General features: G+C 40.6%; 1 protein-coding gene and 1 long non-coding RNA gene across 2 annotated transcripts; one reads left to right on the top strand and one right to left on the bottom strand.

The window, feature by feature from the left end:
- Positions 1–5,271: 5,271 nt before the first annotated feature.
- Positions 5,272–5,852, bottom strand: LOC135527004 (uncharacterized). Its single transcript, XR_010453379.1, has 3 exons — positions 5,670–5,852; positions 5,451–5,566; positions 5,272–5,350 (listed from the first exon to the last, which is right to left on the bottom strand). It is a non-coding gene; the product is annotated as an uncharacterized LOC135527004 (long non-coding RNA).
- A 3,260-nt stretch (positions 5,853–9,112) lies between these two features.
- LOC135527210 (matrilin-3-like) lies at positions 9,113–17,886 on the top strand. Its single transcript, XM_064955822.1, has 4 exons — positions 9,113–9,206; positions 9,866–10,435; positions 15,113–15,226; positions 17,840–17,886. Exons 1-4 carry the CDS (start codon positions 9,113–9,115, stop codon positions 17,884–17,886), a joined length of 825 nt encoding a protein of 274 aa, XP_064811894.1.
- The last annotated feature ends 1,049 nt before the right edge of the window (positions 17,887–18,935 follow it).

The raw sequence follows: 18,935 nt of genomic DNA, 5'->3' as shown, positions 1-18,935 counted from the left end.
TGCTCCGATTCTGTAGTTAATATACCCTAACTGCACTTGAGTAGGGAGAGACTCCATATCAAAATACAAAAGAACATATAGACTCTTCATTTTTCTTCACTCACCACACGATTCATCCAACGTGCATCAATCACTCCAGGAATATTTTTCATTTCTTAAACATCTACTTCCTACGAGACTCCAGATATAACCCCCTTGAGGGGTGCCCTGTTTCTAAGAGACACACACGACACTTGTAAAATCGGGTGAGACGCAACAGACATTCATTCTGATCCTCAGAGACACAAAAAAATCGAAACAAGCCCGCCTCTCGTGATCCTCACAACCTTCACTCTACCCAGCACTCTCGCCACCAATTTGGATATCTCAAATGGATTCCTCAAGATTGGTAATTCAATCAGCTGCTCCTGATTTACAAACTATACTCCTACAAGATACGAAGTGACATTCTCATCACTGTTATCTACTTCGCTGTTTTCCTTTATTTTGGACAATATTCCATTTCTTCTTGATTCTACCACCATTAGATTCAGAATTCACTTCATCATCTGCTTCAGCCAGCTTTCCAGAAAATCCTTTCTCGTTGTCCCACCACTGCTACACACATCAACAACCCATTAGGGCATTTGGAGAATGGGCGCCTGTGATCCTCTGGAAAACAGAGTTCTTCTTCTTCTTTAAAGTTTTATGGCAGACAAAATCTATTGTTGTATTGCTGCCACCTTACTGTACAGGGTATTGAAACAAAAACAAAATAATATATATTCCATTGGGGGGGGGGGGGGGCAGAGATAATACAAAATACAAAAGCCTACCATTTTGACAAGGAACTACCATTACTTATTCAACTTCACTCCTTTCTTCCGCTCTTCTCGCCTCCAGATAGGAGACATTCTGGACAGCTCTTATTCTTGCCACCTCCATCTCCTTCACCCTAACAGGACACTTCAGAAGTTCAGATGCATATTCACCACCACAATTGCAGCATTTAAGCTCAGCTGGCATGTAATACTCCTCCTGTCTACATACACTTGACACATGACCAAATCATTTACATTTATCACACTGCATGGGTTTGGGCATCCAACCCAAATACACGTGAGAAGGGAGAGACTCTTCATTTTTTTTTAAACAATAGAATGGATGGACTGGGCTTCCACACTCCATCTACCATGTGAGTTAGTTGTTGTGCACCAACCACTTGATCCAATTCTTCACGTATATCCTTTGAACTTAATTCTAACGCCACCCCAGAGATAACACCCTGCTTTGAAGATCCACACACGACACATTCCAATCCAACATTTTGATGCGCAAAGCACGCTCCTTCTGTTTCATAGAAACACAAAAAAATGATTTCTCGTTATTATCATCGATGCCATGCAGACACACATTTAAACAAAACAAATATATATTTTTTTTTTTCTCGTGATCACTGATAAATTCATTTATACATTTATAATTAGTAGGTTTTGTTATCTTTTTTATTTTTGTATTGTATATTGTTTCGTTTTTTTGGTTGTGGTTTTCATACAAGCCCTTGGGCTTCCAACCACACCAGCACACCGTTTTTTTAAATATGTTTTTTTTTATCTGTGTTGTTGTCTATCACTTGTTATCTTTGGTGCAAATAAATAAATAAGTGTGAATTACACATTTGGGACCCAGAAAAAATTATTCAACATCCTGTAGCTCTTCTGCAGTAAATCTGTCTCTCCCGAAAACTTCTCTGCTGCTGCCACTACCAAATGAATATTCTGGGATTTACATTCCATCTGTACAGTACAGTTAATAACCATAGCAATGACTGCTAAGAGACCAACCTTACTAAAGCACAAACTGTTGAAAGAGAGACATGTTTACACGCCTTTCCATCCACAGTTTTTATGAGAGTAAAGTCATATCATATAAAAAATATCACGAAGGCTGTGATGGAAACAGGAAGTTTGGTTGTAATTTTATAAATGCTGGAAGATCATTTGTGGGATCATTTTGTGTATTATGTGGGAATGGCGGTGGAAACGCCTTCATGAGCAAATATTGATATAATAACCATCATATCGAAGGAAATTTTGAGTCACACGATGATATGGTGTGTGGTCCTCCCACTACGACTCGGTAAAGCATGCAGTTTATTAGGCTACAGATTAAATCATGTATGATGAACTTCATAGGGTGGTGAAAGTGTACGGTGATGAGTTTCATGCTGCTTTCCAATAAATATTGAGGGTCTTACTCTGGTGACATGATGATCGATACTTGATTTCCATTTGACAAGTAAAAATATTCTCTCTCTTATCCATAATAATCTAGTCTATTTTGATCACAGGATGACAAAGCCTGAACATTTCAGCTATATTTTTTATTGATTTAGCTCTACAGACTTTACTGACTTTATTGTCCCCATGGGGAATTTTTTTTGCAGTGTCATGTACATGTTTAAAGTGGCGTTTAAATACAAAACAAATTGACAATACAACTTTCATACAAATAAAAAGAGCCTGCTGGCCTTGGTCAATAGTAACATGAGCCCAAGCTATTTAGGAGGGATATCACACCTGCCACAAATTATTGTCTAGTTCTGTTTTTCCTGCCTAGGGGTGCCCTATACCTGCGCCCAGAGGGGAGTAGTTCAAAGTCTGGGTACAGCGGGTGGCTTGGGTCTAAAATTATTTTGTGAGCCTTGCCGAGGGCCTCTTACAGGTCTGTGAGAGCCAGAAATCTTGCTTGTTTGTAGGTGATCAAATACTTATTTTCCACCATAATTTGCAAATAAATTCATTAAAAATCCTACAATGTGATTTTCTGGATTTTTTTTCTCTCATTTTGTCTGTCATAGTTGAAGTGTACCTATGATGAAAATTACAGGCCTCTCTCATCTTTTTAAGTGGGAGAACTTGCACAATTGGTGGCTGACGAAATGCTTTTTTCCCCCACTGTATATCACTCCAGTAGTAATGCTAAGTTGTAATTTTTTTTGCCCCTATGACCTATTTATTGCCTGCCTCCCTACTCTTCTACATTTGCACACACTGTACATAGATTCTTTCTATTTTTCTTTTCTTTTGTGTTATTGACTGTACGTTTGTTTTTGTCGCACTGCTATGCTTTATCATGGCCAAGTCGCAGTTGTAAATGAGAACTTGTTCTCAACTGAACTACCTGGTTAAATAAAGGTGAAATAAAATAACAAATAAAACACAGTAGTGGTGGAGGTCAAGTATACCTATGGTGCAAGGGACCTTACTATTGAAGAGGCAGTGAAGTCGAAGGATTTCTATATCAAGGAGGGAGGGCCTCCGTGAAGACCATCCTTACTGGCACCAGGTCCAAGGTCAGCTCCATATCACTGGAAGGGACACCTGCTTCTTGGTTGTGTGGACCACCAAATCCTCCATCACTATCCTGATCTTGAGTGATGACGTCTGACAGACCCATATTGCTCCTCCTATCAGTACCTGTTTTCAGGGAAGCAAATTGTCCAGAAATATGCTACCGGTCAAAAGTTTTAGAACACCTACTCATTCAATGGTTTTCTTTATTTATTTATTTATTTTACATTGTAGAATAATATTAAAGACATAAAAACTATGAAATAACACATATGGAATCATAGAGTAACCAAAAAAGTGTTTAAAAAATCGAATTGTAAATTTGAGATAGCAACCCTGCTTCTGCCACCCTTCAAATAGCCCCCTTTGCCTTGATGACAGCTTTGCACACTCGTGTCATTCTCTCAACCAGCTTCATGAGGTAATCACCTGGAATGGATTTCAATTAACAGGTGTGCCTTCTTGAGAGTTAATTTGTGGAATTTCTTTCCTTCTTTGCGTTTCAGCCAATAAGTTGTGTTGTGACAAGGTATGAGGGTATACAGAAGACAGCCCTCCCCCTACTTGGTAAAAGCTCGAATAAGCAAAGAGTAACGACAGTCCATCATTACTTTAAGGCACAAAGGTCAGTCAATATGGAAAATGTCAAGAACTTTGAAAGTTTCTTCTAGTGCAGTCGCAAAAACCATCAAGCGCTATGATTAAACTGGCTCTCATGAGGACTGCCACAGGAAAGGAAGACCCAGAGTTACCTCTGCTGCAGAGGATAAGTTCATTAGAGTTACTAGCCTCAGAAATTGCAGCCCAAATAAATGCTTCACAGAGATCATGTAACAGACACTTCTCAACATCAACCGTTCAGAGGAGACTGCGTGAATCAAACCTTCATGGTCGAATTGCGGCAAAGAAACCACTACTAAAGGACACCAATAATAAGAAGAGACTTGCTTGGGCCAAGAAACACGACTGGTGAAAGTTGTCCTTTGGTCTGATGAGTCCAAATTTGAGATTTCGCCATGTCTTTGTGAGACGTAGTGCGGGTGAACGGATGATCTCTGAATGTGTATTTACCACCGTAAAGCATGAAGGAGGAGGTGCTTTGCTGGTGACACAGTCTGTGATTTATTTAGAATTCAAGGCACACTTAACCATCATGGCTACCACAGCATTCTGCAGCGATACACCATCCCATGTGGTTTGGGCTTAGTGGGACTATGACCCAACACACCTCCGGGCTGTGTTAGGGTTATTTTACCAAGAAGGAGAGTGCTGCACCAGATGAGTGCTGCACCTGGCCTCCACAATACAATCACCTGCCTCAACAATATTGAGATGGTTCGGGATGAGTTGGACCGCAGAGTGAAGGAAAAGCAGCCAACAGGTGCTCAGGATATGTGGGAACTCCTTCAAAAGACTGTTGGAAAAGTATTACAGGTGAAGCTGGTTGAGAGAATACCAAGAGTGTACAAAGCTGTCATCAAGGCAAAGGGTGGCTATTTAAATTATTTCAAATATAAAATATATTTTTGGTTACTACATGATTCAATGTGTTATTTCATAGTTTGATGTCTTCACTGTTATTCTACACTGTTATTCTACAATGTAGAAAACAGTAAAAATAAAGAAAAACCCTTGAATGAGTAGGTGTTCTAAAACTTTTGACCAGTAGTGTATTCCACATGGTTCATACAATCACACTAGTCTCCCAGAATAGGTTATATTACATTCAAGCTTTGCTCAAAGCAGCCAACTAAAGTAATGTAGTTTACATAAGTTTGATCACAAAGGCTGGTCTGAGTGCATCTCCTCACAGTTTCATTCAGTAGTACAAGACAATTCAAATGTAATTTTATCATGGGCACAGTGGGAATTTATATCTGTGATGGTTAAATGATGTCTTACCCCAAGGTGTAAAAGAGAGTACATCACTTCCAGCACATCTCCTTGCTGAGGGTGGCGTTGATCAAGCACTGCTTCTCGTGGGGTGAGCCTGACGTTCTGCATATCACGCCGCATGTCTAAAACATGAGGAAAAGGGGACATAAAGTAAAAATGTCCATGCATCTACCAATTCAATGTTTTACATAATATTATATCATATATGATGAGTTTACTGACCTGTCCGTCCACAGGCTCGATGTGCTGGAGTCTCCACAACTGGACGCTCGCTCTCGGATCACACTGGCACAGGATGTCCATGCACCATATGGTCTGAGGGATGCACTCCTTTTGGACTGGAAAACAAAAAGACATTTGGTCAGTGGTGGGTCATTTCCAATGCCGTATCAACATCTTCATCTGGACAGAAAATGCATTTTTATCACAACACAAAGCCACCTTGGACAATGTGACGAGTGGTCCTTCAAAACCCAATCCTTATGCCTCATTGTTTGCTCTTGTTTCCCAATCAACAGTCTGGATCTTCCTCTACTGCCATGGTGGATTATCAATTTTTTTCTGGTAAATACAGGACCATTTCTCTTTCCCACCAAAAAATGGCAGCTGCAGACCTAAGTGTTGTCATTTGGTTTCTGGTCCGCCCATCTGAAAGATGAAGATGCAGGAGGAGCGGGGGAAAACATGGTTTCCGGTTAGGAGAGGGAGATTGTGGGCGGGTGGATGGATGGGGACTGAGGGGTTTGGGGGGGAATGGGTTGGGGAGGGGGAGGGGGAGCTTTTTAGTTTCTATTCTTTGCATACAAAATATGACAAAACTGTTGACACTGTTCTTCATATTTGTATGCATTTTTCTGATTGTTTATTTGTTTCTTCTTTCTAGTAGCAGCCCACAGGTACAATAAATATATGTGAAAATATGAAATGTAAATATGATAAATGAATATATCTGAATTAATATGACTTTGAATGTTTACCTGAACCTGTAACCCCCTTCTGAACAAATTGCAAACCAAGCCTTTTTGCCTGCCACGATCACAAACAAATGCTGCAGGAGTGACCCAGCTAGCACATTTGGTTCCTTGGAAGTTGTGGGAACATAACTTTTTGGTTTCCCATTGGTTCTGGGAACAAAGCCATATGTTTCCTGACCAGTAAAAAATACTTTTAAAAAAAACGCTGTGAGAACAGAAGTGAACATTTTGCCTGCTCTGGGAACGTTGGCGGTGTTTGCTTGGACTTTTAGCACAGCGTGTAATGGGTGGTATGGGTGGTATGGCAGCGGGCCAAAATGTATTGACAACCCAAATCATTGCGCAGCCCAGATAGAAATATTTCACGGACTGGATCCAGCCTGCGGGCATTGAGTTTGACACGTGATCTAGCATTTCTTTACCTACCTTCACTGCTCCATTCAGACAGTTACTGACAAATTAAATATAACACATTGATCTATTACTTTGGTGTTACATACACACACCAGCAAATCTCTCAAACGCAAACCCGGCACACACACGCACGCACGCACACACACACATACACACGACAGCAACTTAATTTATGTCATTTAGAAGGATTATCATACAAGTTAACTTCAGAGAGTAGGCATTCCCTATGGGAAATATGCAAATACATGCTGAAACAGGACAATAGGCTTTGCCAAACCTCTTTCCTTGTTCTACCCACTGAAGGGAGAGTTAAGGTACAAAGTGTTTCACTGATACACCTCATCACTGTAGGAACCAGTTGTTCCACATTGTATTGCCATGCCTTATGATGCATCTGACAGACACCTTTATGAACACAGATCAGACCTGCGTCGGCTCAAATACTGCAATGATTGAGCTTGTCTGTCCCAATTGAATAGTCCCAAAAGTGCAAACCGGTTGAGTGAATGCAGAGAGTGAAAATCACAGACCACCTGGGGTGGACTGATGGTGTCACCATTGTTCTAGTCTCATTTAAAGTCTTGGGGATTGTCGTCACCCTTCTGATGGTAATTTTGTTTGCCCATGGCCAGAGGCTACTTCTGCTTCCTGGAAATGATTCCCCTGCTGGCCTGCTTTTGCTGTATCCGTTTTTCTTGAGGCAGCCAACGTAGACCACCTGCCAGGTCAGTCTCCCTTTCTTTGGCATGGCCTTCACTCTCTGCATCCCCTGCATCCTGGCCAGCCTTCTCCAGATCTTTGTGGGCTTCACCTTTGACCTGAGGGATCAATTATCAATGACAAGAATGCCATCAGAAACATAATCTGAAAACACTACGAACAGAAGGGCATTGCTATTGTAAATAAATCGGTCACCAGTGATAGCAATTGGAAGCATGGAACTTTGCATAAAACAATATGCAAAAAAATCGGTATCTATTAGCATTAACATTAACATTGGATGCTTTTTTGTAACAAAGTAATTGAGTTTCTAATGACAACTCTTTTATGAACCTGTATACTGAAACTCCAACAAACTAATAATCTAAACTAATCTAAACTAATTAATGATATAAATATTAATGATATAGGCCTCATAAATTGTAGTTGTGTTAGATGTGTATTAGATAATTGAATTGAGAATCAAATTGAGAATAAAACTGATCACACCAATAAGCTTGCATGTGCTTGTATGTAAACGCTAGAGGTCGCACTTTGCATGAACAATTAAAACAAAATTACGTCCCTTTTCTCCTCCAGAATAACATCACATAGTTTGCCTTCCATAGCCACTGTTCGGGTCGCACAAACCAACCCACAACGTGTGTAATGCTTTCTTCTCACCTCTGGATTGGACGACCTTCTCCCACGCGTTTAGCCTGGTGATGGTTAAATATGCCCCCAGAGAGCAAATGTTTGTATTCATGGTTTAGTATTCTGAATTGCTTCTTGAGACGTAGCTCACCTAAGAGAACCAACTGCCACAGGATGACATTGTTAATTGGAGGACTCGTCTGTTGCATGTCTTTGATCGCTATGGAGGTCCAAGGAACATACCGATTTCATGGAGGATACCATCCTCGGCAGCATCACGCAGACAGCTCTGTCATGCCACCGCAAACATTTCAGCGGAGCATTCAACAGCAACAACCGTTTCAGAGTGCTCCACAAGGACAGCAACAAATTGGAAATGTTCAGCAACCAGCTCAGTTGTCTAAGAATCAAAAAACGATTGATTTGGGAGGTTGGTTCATTTTCGTACAATGTAGGCTATTTTGTAATAGTACGCACATTTATTTTACTTTAAAGTGTTATTGCTCTTCATGACTTTTGAGACATTTGAGATTATTTGGCATGGGCGCCAATGTATTATAAAAGTTCTGAAATTTAAGCGGGTATTGGCCAATCCTCGGTTATTCCAGAATAACGGCAGATATACATTTTTACTGTAAATATACTTTCTTATCTTGCCATACAATTGCATTTTGAAATTCGTTAGCTGGAAAATATTAACCAAGTAGCACACCAAAGGAAGGACTGGTGTCAATGTGTACTCAAACCTTTGGGCTAGGCTATATTAAACGTTATGGCTATTATTTCCATACAATAATGGATTTATTAAGCACTTTTCCAGGAGTTCAGAAAGCTTTACGTTGTGTGAAATTGAGAAACAACCGACTGTATGTTGGTAGCTGCAATAAGCATAAACAAATGCTGATGGATAATAGTCTCAATTGCTAGCAGACTCTCACTGATGCTTAATTAAGGCTAATAACTGCAGGCTAATGTACTTCACACCATCCCCATGTAAGTCATAGGCCTCTTATTGCGCTTGAGGCAAACAAAATAACCAATGCTCTACTACTTCTCCCTCTTCCTCCGTCATGGTGGCCCAAAGTACATGACAATAATTACAGGTTTAATAGCTATCACCAGCCACCCGGGAAATGGCCAGTCATGTACCTCCGGCCCACAGCACCACCCCCTCCACTTGAACAGCCGGTCAGTACCCCAAGCGGCACCACCACTCCCATCATCAGTGCTGACACAGGTAGAAGACTTTAGGCAAAAAACAAAAACCTCCTTTTGATTGAATCCCTCATGGACTGATTGGTTTCTGGGTATAAATTTGAATCGGACCCCCCCCCCCCCTTCTGTTGGTGTTTTTATGTGGTTTTCTTCCTTTTTTCTTCCTTTTACAATGTCTTTGCCCTGGGATTGAGCAGATGCTGTCATATAAGTCACTATTTGTAGTTTTTTCCTCCTCTGCAGGTGAATCTTGAGAGAAGCAAACCTATTTGGTTTACTATATTACATTGAAATTGGTTTGGTGTCCATGTTTACTTTCCTCAGACATGTTCAGAATCTTCTCTCACTAAGCTTTCATCCACTTTTTCTTCAGACTTCTTGAACTTGTTCTTTTTACTGCTGTTTGTAGTATTATTGCTGTGTGTGCTGAAGCATAAACGGTTGCCCGCTTAAAACTAACGCTGCAATCTATTTGAAATAGTAGCACCTAGTAAACTCACCAGTAAAACATATCAAGCTGACTTGCTAAAACCCTCAGTAACTCTAGACCTGAATGTGAAGCCTGAATGTGTTTGATATACAGTAGATGTGACAGAGGAACTTGCAGTTCTCTGTCAAAGTGTGTAGAGAACCATTCCACACTGGGTGGTAAAAACCAATGTCACAATTTTCTCTCCGCAGGAACCCACTGCAAAAGCCGGCCCCTAGACCTGGTGTTCATTATCGACAGTTCACGTAGTGTGCGCCCCACAGAATTTGAGAAGGTCAAAATCTTCCTGGCTGACATGGTCGACACCCTCGACGTTGGCTCGGATGCCACGCGGGTGGCCGTCGTGAACTACGCTAGCACGGTGAAGATCGAATTCCTTCTCAAGACGCACTTCGACAAGGCAGGCCTGAAGGTAGCGCTGGCCCGCATCAAATCTCTAGCTGCTGGTACAATGACTGGCCTGGCTATCAAGACGGCCATGGAGGAGACCTTCACTGAGGAGTCAGGCTCCCGGCTAGCTAACAAGAACATTGCCAAGGTGGCCATCATCGTAACCGATGGACGTCCCCAGGACACGGTGGAGGAGGTGGCCGCGGCAGCGAGGGTGGCAGGCATCGAGATCTACGCAGTGGGGGTGGACAGGGCGGACACGAAGTCCCTGCGTCTCATGGCCAGTCTGCCCCTGGATGAACACGTGTTCTACGTGGAGACCTACGGCGTCATTGAGAAGCTCACGTCCAAGTTCAGGGAAACCCTGTGTGGTAAGAGAGTGCGGCAATTTATTTATTTATTTAATCTGTATTTAAGCAGGGAGCCATGCTGAGACCATGGTTTCTTTTGCAGATGAACCCTGCATGAAAACATCAATAAACAACAATTACACTATACATACAGTATCAGTCAAAGGTTTGGCCACACCTACTCATTCCAGAGTTTTTTTTAAACTATTTTCTATAGTGAAGACATCAAAACTATGAAGTAACACGTATGGAATTATGTAGTAACCAAAAACGTGGTAAACAAATCTAAATATATGTATTTTTTATGACAGCTTTGCACATTCTTGGCATTCTCTCAACAAGCTTCATGAGGTAGTCACACAGAATGCATTTCAATTATCAGGTGTGCCTTGTTAAAAGTTAAGTTGTGGAATTTCTTTCTTAATGCGTTTAAGCCAATCAGTTGTTTTATGACATGGTAGGGGTGGTATATAGAAGATAGCCCTATTTGGTAAAAGACCAAGTCCATATTATGGTAAGAACAGCTCAAATAAGGCAAGAGAAATGACAGTCCATTATTTTAAGACATGACGATCAGTCAATATGGAACATTTCAAGAACTTTGAAAGTTTCTTCAAGTGCAGTCACAAAAACTATCCTCCTCCATGCTTCACGGTGGGAACCACACATGAATAGATCATCGGTTCACCTCCTCTGTGTCTCACAAAGACACTGCGTTTGGAACCAAAAATCTCCAATTTGGATTCATCAGACCAAAGGACAGATTTATTGGCCCAAGCAAGTATCTTCTTTTTATTGGTGTCCTTTAGTAGGGATTTCTTTTCAGCAATTTGACCATGAAGGCCTGATTCACGCAGTCTCCTCTGAACAGTCGATGTTGAGATGTCTCTGTTACTTGAACTCTGTGAAGCATTTATTTGGGCTGCAATTTCTGAGGCTGGTAACTCTAATGAACTTATCCTCTGCAGCAGAGGTAACTCTGGGTCTTCCTTTCCTGTGGCATTCCTCATGAGAACCAGTTTCATCATAGTGCTTGATGGTTTTTGTGACTGCACTAGAAGAAACTTTCAAAATTCTTGAAATGTTCCGTATTGACTGACCTTCATGCTTTCAACTCCTCCAACTTGAAGGACTTTTGGAGATCGACAGGCTAAGTCATGTTAAGTCCTCCTATAACATGGGTGTACAATCCCTTAAGGGCCAAAGTCCAGCTGATTTGTGTGTCTTCCTGGACACCTACTTGATTAACTATTGTTATTGATCACCCAGGAAGTACACATATATTATTTCTCAGGTCGAAACTAGTTGTTGCAGAACTGGTGTTGTGCACCTGTACCCAAAAAACATTGATTCATGTGTTAGGTACGCAAATCATAGAATAATAATTATGTCAACATTTAATGTGGAACAGCAGTCTTTGATTAGATTCCGTATGATAACCCTCAACTGACCAATTAGAAAGTAATTGGTAATTTACATGAATCCAAAACGGATTATTCCTGTTCACGATGATGATGTTGTCAGACTAAGCCAATCAGCTGTGAGGATGTTTGTTTACAGGTGTGAATGCCTGTGCTTTGGGACACGACTGCAACCACATATGTGTCAAGAACAACAACAACTCGAAATGCCTTAGACCGCTGCGCCACTCAGGAGGTCCTAACACCATTTTGAGTGTAACATTTCAGAAGTTGTAAAACTCTAAAATGACTCCAGATATCTTCCCCTCCAAATGTAAAGCCAGTTGTCCCCCCCCCACACTCAAGTGTTTTATATGAATGAATGTTTCCTCATTCCATAGCTCTGTAATCCTTAGACGTAGGTTACTTTCTAAATGCAATACAATCAAATTGTATTAGTCACATGCACCGAATACCTTACGGTAAAACGCTTACTTACAGTGTCTTGTATTAATCCCCCTTGGCGTGTTTCCTATTTTGTTGCATTACAACCTGTAATTTAAATTTATTTTTATTTGGATTTCATGTAATGGATATACACAAAATAGTCAAAATTGATGAAGTAATTTAAAAAAAAAGAAAAAAAAAAGAAAAACTGTAAAGTGGTGCATGCATATGTAGTCACCCCCTTTGCTATGAAGCCCTTAAATAAGATATGGTGCAACCAATTACCTTCAGAAGTCACATAATTAGTTTAATAAAGTCCACCTGTGTGCAATCTTAGTGTCACATGATCTGTCACATGATCTCAGTATATATACACCTGTTCTGAAAGGCCCCAGTGTGCAACACCACTAATCAAGGGCCACCACCAAGCAAGCAGCACCATGAAGACCAAGGAGCTCTCCAACCAGGTCTGGGACAATGTTGTGGAGAAGTACAGATCAGGGTTGGGTTATAAAAAAAATATCAGAAACTTTGAACATCCCATGCAGCACCGTTAAATCCATTGTTAAAAATAGAAAGAATATGGCACAACAACAAACCTGCCAAGAGAGGGCCGCCCACCAAAACTCGCGGACCAGGCAAGGAGGGAATTAATCAGAGAGAGGCAACAAAGAGACCAAAGATAACCCCGAAGGAGCTCAAAAGCTCCACAGCTGAGATTGGAGTATCTGTCCATAGAACCACTTTAAGCCGTACACTCCACAGAGCTGTGCTTTACGGAAGAGTGGCCAGATAAAAGCCATTGCTTGAAGAAGAAAAAAAGCAAACACGTTTGGGGAGTTTCCGACATGCTTTTTGGCGAAAACCAAACATTGAAGAAGGTACTCTGGTCAGATGAGACTAAAATGTAGCTTTTTGGCCATCGAGGAACAACGCTATGTCTGGCGCAAACCCAACACCTCGCATCACTCAGAGAACACCATCCCCACAGTGAAGCATGGTGGTGGCAGCATTATGCTGTGAGGATGTTTTTCTTTGGCAGGGACTGGGAAACTGGTCAGAAGGAATGATGGATGACGCTAAATACAGGGAAATTCTTGAGAGAAACCTGTTTGTCTTCCAGAGATTTGAGACTGGGACGGAGGTTCACCTTCCAGCAGGACAATGACCCTAAGCATACTGGTAAATCAACACTTGAGTGGTTTGAGAGGAAACATTTAAATGTCTTGGAATGGCCTAGTCAAAGCCCAGACCTGAATTCAATTGAGAATCTGTGGTATGACTTAAAGATTGCTGTGCACCAATGGAACCCATCCAACTTGAAGGAGCTGGAGCGGTTTTGCTTTGAAGAATGAGCAAAAATCCCAGTGGCTAGATGTGCCAAGCTTATAGAGACATACCCCAAAAGACTTTCAGCTGTAATTGCTGCAAAAGGTGTCTCTACAAAGTATTGACTTTGTTGGGGTGAATAGTTATGCACGCTCAAGTTTTGTTTATTTGTCTTATTTCTTGTTTGTTTCACAGTAAAGAATATTTTGCGTCTTCAAAGTGGTAGTCATGTTGTGTAAATCAAATGATACAAACCCCCAAAAATCAATTATAATTCCAGGTTGTAAGGCAAGAAAATTTGAAAAATGCCAAGTTGGTGAATACTATCGCAAGCCACAGTACGAGCCTTAACCAACAATACAGTTAGAAAAATATGGATAAGAAAAATCCATTAAAGGAAAAAGTAATTAAAGAGCAGCAGTAAAATAACAATAGTGAGATTATATATAGTGGGGTACCGGTACCGAGTCAATGTTCCGGGGGCACCCCTTAGTTGAGGTAATATGTAGGTGGAGTTATTAAAGTGACTATGTATAGATGATGACAACAGAGAGTAGCAGCAGTGTAAAAAAGGGGAAAAGGGGGGAGCAGTGCAAATAGTCTGGGTAGCCATTTGATTAGATGTTCAGGAGTCATGGCTTGGAGGTAGAAGCTGTTTAGAAGCCTCTTGGACCTTGACTTGGTGCTCCGGTACCGGTTGCCGTGTGGTAGTAGAGAGAACAGCATATGACTAGGGTGGCTGGAGTCTATGACAATTTTTAGGGCCTTCCTCTGACACCGCCTGGTATATAGGTCCTGTATGGCAGGAAGCTTGGCCCCAGTGATGTACTGGGCCGTTGGCACTACCCTCTGTAGTGCCTTGCAGTCGGAGGCCGAGCAGTTGCAAGACCAGGCAGTCTTGCAACCAGTCAGAATACTTTCTATGGTGCAGCTGTAGAACCTTTTGAGGATCTAAGGACCCATGCCAAATCTTTTCAGTCTCCTGCAACCTTCCGGTTACTAGTCCAACACTAATCACTAGGCTACCCTGCATGTGGCAATGGGTTTATGTTATGATGAACAAGTGCTTGAATGAATGGCTGGCCCACCGCCTTGGTTAAAGCCTTAAAGTGATTGTTAACCTTTTGCAAAACCCAATTGATTTACCACTGACTTCCATTCAAAAAGCACTTGACACCACTTGACTGTATGCAATGTCTGTATTTGTAGTATTGACTTTACATTAAGTCAACTAGTTGTCACACTTTTCATTAAGTAGATCCAAAACCACGTAGTAACAGGCAATTATAATATTTGTTAGCAATTTGTAACTCCACAATTTGTTTCCATGTAACCAATATTGAAAAGGGTTTTAATAGATTCCTAGGTGTGGATGAAGTGTCACGTTATTACATTTTACTGTGTAATACTGAGTAGCCTATCAACTTGTTTAAAATGGGAACTGGAGTTACTTAACGTACATTTCTATATAGAAATGTACAATTTATTCATGATTCACTTCTGCCACTGATGTCTCTTTCAGAGGATGCGAACAAGATGAGTGGGAATAAGCTGAGTGAAAACGTGTGCATGTGTGAGGCTCAGATTGCCTTCCAGATGAAGATGCAGTTCACCATACAGGAGCTGACCAGCAAACATATCCTTATAATGGGTGGTGGCAATTTTACAAGAACTCAAAGCCACTACAACCAGCAGCAATGTTGTACATACAGTATGTCTGCCAGTGGTGTAGAACAGTTCTGAGTGGATTTATTTTTCTTCCATGGGAAAGAGAGAAACATTTGCAGTTGTATAGCTAATCTCATGCTATTGTACACATTTTCCATGAGGCTGAGAGAAAATGTTGCTGTTTTTGAGCTCAGGGATTCTTGAAAGATGGGAAAATCTCAATATTAACAACATTTTAAATATATACACATCTGTTCAAAAGTTTGCAGTCACTTAGAAATGTCCTTGTTGTCCATTAAAACATACCTAAAATGAGTTGCAAAATGAATAGTCAAGACGTTGACAAGGTTATAAACAATCATTTTTAATTGACATAATAATTGTATCTTTCAAACTTTGCTTTCATCAAAGAGTCCTCCATTTGCAGCATTGCAGACCTTTGGCATTCTAGTTGTCATTTTGTTGAGGTAATCTGAAGGGATTTCACCCCATGCTTCCTGAAGCACCTCCCACAAGTTGAAGTGCTTGATGGGCACTTCTATACATACCATACGGTCAAGCTGCACCCACAACAGCTCAATAGAGTTGAGATCCGGTGACAGTGCTGGCCACTCCATTATAGACAGAATACCAGCTGACTGCTTCTTCCCTAAATAATTATTGCATAGTTTGGAGCTGTGCTTTGGGTCATTGTCCTGTTTGGCTCCAATTAAGCACCGTCCACATGGTATGGCATGGCGTTGCAAAATGGAGTGACAGCCTTCCTTTTTCAAGATCCCTTTTACCCTGTACAAATCTCTCAATTTACCACCACCAAAGGTCTGGGACCATCACATTGCCTCCACCATGCTTGAAAGATGGCGTCAAGCACTCCTCCAGCATCTTTTCATTTTTTTTCTGCGTCTCATGAATGTTCTTCTTTGTGATCCGAACACCTCAAACTAAAATTTGTCTGTCCATAACACTTGTTTCCAATCTTCCTCTGTCCAGTGTCTGTGTTCTTTTGCCCATCGTAATCTTTTATTTTGATTGGCCAGTCAGAGATATAGCTTTTTCTTTGCAACTCTGCCTAGAAGGCCAGCATCCCGGAATCGCCTCCAGTATGCCAAGAAACGGAAGATCTCGTACAACGCTGTGTACTACTCCCTTCACAGAACAGAGCACACTCGCTCTAACCAGAATAGAAGGAGTGGGAGGACCCGGTGCACAACTGAGCAAGAGGACAAGTACATTAGAGTGTCTAGTTTGAGAAACAGACGCCTCACAGGTCCTCAACTGGCAGCTTCATTAATTAGTACCTGCAAAACACCAGTCTCAATGTCAACAGTGAAGAGGCGACTCCGGGATGCTGGCCTTCTAGGCAGAGTTGCAAAGAATAAGCCATATCTCAGACTGGCCAATAAAATTTTTATATTTAGATGGGCAAAAGAACACAGACACTGGACAGAGGAACTCTGCCTAGAAGGCCAGCATCCCGGAGTCGCCTCTTCACTGTTGACGTTGAGACTCAAAACAAGCATTTGTAAAATATTAAAAATGATCAACTGGAAAATCCCCTATTAAAAACAACCACTCAGGACTCTGAAAGAGTTGACGTTAAGACAAAAATCTGACCGAGTTGATATTTTACGGAGTTGACAAAAATCATTCAAGTGGTATACACAGTAGCAATTTAGTTTTTCCTCAGTTGCTTTATGACTCTAGAACCTAATTAAAAATGACATATTTTAAACAAAATTAACATTCTATTTTAATCTATCAGGCAGATGGAGTTGACCATTTATGGTTGTGACTGTGGTGATTCCAATATTGTTTGTTTAAATCTATCAAAAGTGGAGAACTTTACACATTATGAGTTGTCTTGTTTCACTACAAGTAGTGAGGACACAAATAAAGGGTCCTTATGGTATAACTGACCCTGCTCATTCCTGATTAATTTTAGACAAATCTGATGCAGTTAACCAAATCTCCATACGCAATGTTTTGAGAGAAATATTCTTTAATGCAAGGAACATACGACCATTTTCAGTTAATATTCATTTTTGGACGTTTTTTGAATTTTAAACACTTTTTTTGGAGAGTTTGAAATTGGGATCCTTAGGTCCGGACGAGGGCATTTCCAGACATAGAGCCGACATGGAAATAAATTATTAATTATTCCCAAAACAATTTTTTTCACTTATAACATTCCTGAAAAATTTCAGCTCAAATAAATGCAAAATAAATACTATAAAAAATAACGTTTCCTGACTTTCAAGAATCCCTGAGCTATTTTCCTGCTATTCTACACATTTTGCCATGGCTGAGAGATAATTCCACATAATAAAAGAAAATCATGTTTTATGATGTGTTCATATGCTATCTGGGGGGACCCCAACCTCCCCATAAGGAGGCCCCTAAAACCTTTCGGGGGCTACAGGGGTATGTGATACACCAGTAATGTTTACATATATTGCTCTACTTTAAACTGTTACCCTTTCCGATTCCCGAGACAAAGAACTATGACAGTTTAAGATTGCTGATATGTATATAGTGTATATGTATTGAAGAAGACAAATGTTTCCTTGACTGTTATGTCCACTAGATGATCTGTCGAGGAAAGTGAAACAGTTTGGACAAATGTGTTGATTCTAAAGACGATTCTGCAAAGAGACCATTCAGAGCTCACCCAGTTAACCTCAATCTAAAATGGCTGTATAGTTTTCCTGTTTTAGCAACCTTCATTATTAACAACAGTCCATTTTGGAGGTATAGATTGAAGGAGGTTATACAGTAGATGTGTTTTACATATCAAACATTTTGTTTACCATTGAATTACTTGGCCAGTATTGTTCCATTTGCTCACAACAGATAACCCCCATTTCATCCCATTTAGGCTAAGAATAAAGACCGAAGTAGATTTCTTTGCACAATAATTTGCTCCCCATGGTAGCACCTTTCCAGTTAACAATATTCCATATGTATTTTATCTTCCACTTATAATGAAAGTGTAGAGGAAGCAATAGGCTATATCACTGACAAGTGATTTGTTTCCTTATTGTGGCATTTGCAAGATAAATGAAATACACATTAAATGTAATTTATGTTAATGCATAATTATTGAGTATTCCTTAACTTGTATGTAAATAAGAAAATGAGCTTGTCATATTCATGTGGCTTACGGTTTGTGTTGATGAGGTAAAAGGAAGTGTGCATTTTTGTGTAGTTTGTGTGTGTGTATCAAAATACAGTGCCTTCGGAAAGTATTCAGACCCCTTGACATTTTCCACATTTTGTAACGTTACAGCCTTATTCTGAAATGGATTAAATAAATAAAAATCCTCAGTAATCTACCCCATACCCCAAAATGACAAAGTGAAAACAGATTTTTAGAAGTTTTTGCAAACGTAATACAAAAGAAAAATTGCTTATTTACATAAGTATTCAGAGCCTTTGCTCTGAGACTCAGTTAGGTGACCAAGAACCCGATGGGAGAACATTCCAGAAGGACAACCATCTCTGCAGCACACCACCAATCAAGCCTTTATGGTAGAGTGGCCAGACAGAAGCCACTCATCAGTAAAAGGCATATGACAGCCCGCTTGGAGTTTACCAAAAGGCACGTAAAGACTCTCAGACCATGAGAAACAAGATTCGCTGGTCTGATAAAACCAAGATTGAACACTTTGGCCTGAATG

This window comes from Oncorhynchus masou, chromosome 32 (assembly GCF_036934945.1).
Source record: "Oncorhynchus masou masou isolate Uvic2021 chromosome 32, UVic_Omas_1.1, whole genome shotgun sequence".
In the NCBI taxonomy this organism is placed as follows: domain Eukaryota; kingdom Metazoa; phylum Chordata; class Actinopteri; order Salmoniformes; family Salmonidae; genus Oncorhynchus; species Oncorhynchus masou.
Note: the sequence above shows the minus strand (reverse complement) of the source record. Positions and strands in the feature narration are given on the sequence as shown.